The sequence below is a fragment of the Arachis stenosperma genome, chromosome 3 (genome assembly GCF_014773155.1).
Source record: "Arachis stenosperma cultivar V10309 chromosome 3, arast.V10309.gnm1.PFL2, whole genome shotgun sequence".
Classification (NCBI taxonomy): Eukaryota; Viridiplantae; Streptophyta; class Magnoliopsida; order Fabales; family Fabaceae; genus Arachis; species Arachis stenosperma.
The window spans coordinates 97,366,985-97,370,629 of record NC_080379.1 but is presented as its reverse complement, the minus strand read 5'-3'; the positions used below and the strand labels follow the sequence as shown (position 1 = coordinate 97,370,629).

Here is a 3,645-nt window from a genome sequence, read left to right as displayed (position 1 = left end):
GTAAGTACTAAAGAGTTGATTCACCGTGTGCATGTGTCTGGTTTGGTATTCAGAAAGGAGTCAAAAAAAAATTAGACGAATATATTCTGTTTTGTTCCCTAAGCACTATATATTTGTTTCACCGTAATTAAAATTTCAGTTAACCATAATTAAGATTTCGGTTTACCATGCAGACCAGCTGTGTTGTGGATGAAAAATTTGTCCCAAAGGTGGAAATGATTTTCAAGACACTAGAAGAAGCTGGAAAGTTCTACAAACATTATTCTATACTTGCCAATTTTTCTACGAAAATAAGGAACACGACTCGGGACGGAGACAAGATTAGAATCAACTAATTGTATGCACCAAAGAGGGGAGGTGAAAATCCAAGATATCTCCAACTTTGAAGACAAACCCTTCAGCTGGGTTAAATTGTCCGGCTAGAATTTACATACACATTATGAAGGATGTTAGTCTTTGGATAATTCCTAAAGTTGTTTTGAATCACTCACATCCTCGTTGTCCAAACCAGGTTAGCATATTCGTGCATCGCACCATCGAAATCCACGAGGAAGCCAGAATCAGACCGAGCAAAACTTACCAATCATTTGTGGCAGCAGCTGGCAGCCACCGTGAACTAGGTTTTATAGAAAAAGATGTTAGAAATTACATCACAAGGGAAGTACGAAATATTTCTGAAGAAGACGATGCCAAAGAATTTGGGAAGTACCTAGTAAGAATGAAAGAGAAGAACCAAAATTTCTTCTTTGAGCTCAACCTTAAAGGAGATCACTGCATTAAACATGCATTCTGGGCTGATGCAAGAAACAGGGCTGCATTTGATTATTTTGGAGATGTGGTTTCATTTGACACCACCTATAACACAAACCGGTATTCGGTTCATTTAAATATATTTTGAAGTTCAATGCGTTTATATGTTTCGGTTCACCACCGTCTGCTTGTTATTTATGCAGGTACAATTTGGTTTTAGGTTCTTTTGTGGGCGTGAATCACCACGGCTAGTCGACACTTCTTGGATGCGCACTGATGAAAAATGAGGACATCCAATCATTCAAATGGCTATTTGAGTGTTGGCTACGTTGCATGGAAGGGAAGGCACCAAAAGGTATTCTTACCGATCAATGCGCATCGATTCAAATGGCAATTGAGCTGTGCATGCCAACAACAATTCACCGCTGGTGCATCTGGCACATTATGAAGAAGATCCCAAGCAAATTAAATGGCTACAAGGGACACAACAAAATTGAACAAGAGATGAGCTATGTTGTTTGTAACTCATACATAAAAGAAGCATTTGACAGAAACTGGATCGATTTCCTCAAAAAGTACGGCCTCGGAGGCAACAAGTGGCTTTCAGGTAATTGAGAATTCAATTCGAATTATTTTCATGCTCATATCTTTTTTTTCCAAAGCAGGTACTGTTTTCAGTTAACCACACCTTTTGGGTTCGGTTTGGTTTGCATAGATGTATGAGGATCGGCATATATGGATTTCAGTCTACTTGGATCACCACTTTTGGACCGAGATGAGAAGCACACAAAGGAGCAAGAGCATGCATTCATTTTTCAATAAGTTCATCACACAGAATAGCTCCTTAAGACAATTCGTGAAGCAATACGCACAATTGCGTAGCAAGCAGAGAGAGAATTCGATGCTGCAGATTTTCACACCGTAATACTGTGCGCAACAAAATTAGCAATAGAGGCACAGTTTCAGCATGTATATATCCATGAGAAGTTCAAGGAAGTTCAAGCTCAATTTAGAGGAAAAGTGAACTGTATCACAAGATCAATGCATTTCACCCTAGGTTTCACAACATATGAAGTCATAGAGCAGGTTTCCAATTCCATATTCAACAAATTTGTAATCACCTACGACGCAGTATCACGAGATGTAAAGCATCATTGCTTGCAGTTTGAGTCTAGAGGCATATTGTGCCGCCATTCCTTAAGTGTCCTAAGCTTTGAGCGAGTCGATAACGTGGCACCGAAATACATACTGGACAGCTAAAGCAAGAACATAAAGAGGAGGTACACACACACCAAGAGCAGTCAAGATGAACCACTACTAGAGTCAAGAAGTAAGAGATTTGACGAATTGGTGTTTCGGTCACACAATATATGTGAATTTGCATCCGAGTCTGAAGAGTTCACTGGAATTCTGCACCGAGTATTTGACAAGGTCATGGCGGAGATGGAAGAATATCAAGAGAGAAGCAAAGGAAAAAGTTTGTTAACCCATGAAGAAGCGACATTAAGCAATGTGAATGACCTTCAAAGCCCACCACGTGTCAAAACAAGAGGTCGGCCCAAGAACAGTCTTGGATCAAACCTGGAAAAAAAGATCTCAAATGCCATGAAGAAAATAAAAAGGCAGCTCCAAGCGAGATAAAATTGACTTGCTTTTAATTAGTTAAAAATTCAATTGTTTATTTTGCTAATATACAATTAATTATGTCTTTTGTAGTTGAACCTTTTAGACTCCGAATCATCAATTCAGTAAAGATCCACTCTTTATAATGTGCCAGATATGAATTATCCAAGAGATGATTCTACAAGTTTTAGATTTTATTAATGTAAATTTTTGTTTACCCATGAACAAATTTCGGTTTACCATGGTTATAGCAGGGTTAATTTCTGAATGTTGTTAGTCTTTAATGAATAGTCACTTTTTTGTAAAATTCTATATTGATATATGCTATTTTTTTATTCCTCTAGTGTATTAATTTCTAAGTTGAATAATTAGAATTTGTTTTAAGAAACGGGAATCAAGTGTAGTTCTAGTTACATTTTTCGTGTGATTAATTAAATAAAAATTATTAAAAAATCTAAAAGAGTAACATAATTATTTTTTAACTTACATTGGTAGAGTTTTAAAACTCTTTCTTGGATGGATTTTCAGGGTTTTGGGTTTTAGGTTTACAGTTTTAGGGTTTAGTGTTTAGGCTTCAAGGTTCAGGGGTTCAGGGGTTCAGGGTTTAGGGTCTAGGGTTTAGGGTTCAGGGTTCAGGGTTTAGGGTTTAGAGTTTAAGGGTTTAACGGTTCAGGGTTTAGAGTTTAGGGTTTTAGGGGTTCAGGGTTTAAGGTTTTAGGGGTTTAGGGTTTATGGGTTCAGGGTTCTGGGTTTAGTGTTTAGGGTTTAGGGTTTAGTGGTTCAGGATTCAGGGTTTAGGGGTTCAGTCTATTTCCAACTTTCGGTTCGCCCAGTGTATTAATTTTGGTTCACCGTGTTCAAGGTTAAGGGTTGAGGATTTAGGGTTTAGGATTAGGGGTTTAAGGTTTAGGGGTTCAGGGTTTAGGGTTTAGGATTTAAGGTTTTAGGGGTTCAGGCTTTAGGGTTTAGGGTTTAGGGTTCAGGGTTCAGGGTTTTATGGGTTTAGGGGTTTAGGGGTTAGTTTTGGGTTTTAGTGTTTAGGGTTTTAGGGTTTTGGGTTTTAAGGTTTTAGGGTTTATGGGTTCAGGGTTCAGGGTTTTATGGGTTTAGGGGTTTAGGGGTTAGTTTTGGGTTTTAGTGTTTAGGGTTTTAGGGTTTATGGGTTCAGGGTTCAATGTTCAGGGTTCTGGTTTTAGTGTTTAGGGTTTAAGGTTTAGGGTTTAGGGGTTCAGTGTGTTTCCAACTTTCGGTTCTCCCATTGTATTAATTTCG

At 38.2% G+C, this 3,645-nt stretch overlaps 1 protein-coding gene across 1 annotated transcript; it reads left to right on the top strand.

The window, feature by feature from the left end:
• Positions 1-439: 439 nt before the first annotated feature.
• On the top strand, positions 440-2,010 carry LOC130966445 (protein FAR1-RELATED SEQUENCE 4-like). The gene is made up of 4 exons (XM_057891250.1): positions 440-870; positions 954-970; positions 1,091-1,357; positions 1,808-2,010. The coding sequence occupies exons 1-4, from the start codon at positions 440-442 to the stop codon at positions 2,008-2,010; spliced, it is 918 nt and encodes a 305-aa protein (XP_057747233.1).
• The last annotated feature ends 1,635 nt before the right edge of the window (positions 2,011-3,645 follow it).

Coding starts and splice junctions, on each gene's coding strand:
- LOC130966445 (XM_057891250.1), top strand. CDS start 440: ATGAAGGATGTTAGTCTTTGGATAATTCCTAAAGTTGTTTTGAATCAC. Junction 1,358..1,807: donor AGGCAACAAGTGGCTTTCAG/GTAATTGAGAAT, acceptor ATTTCACCCTAG/GTTTCACAACATATGAAGTC.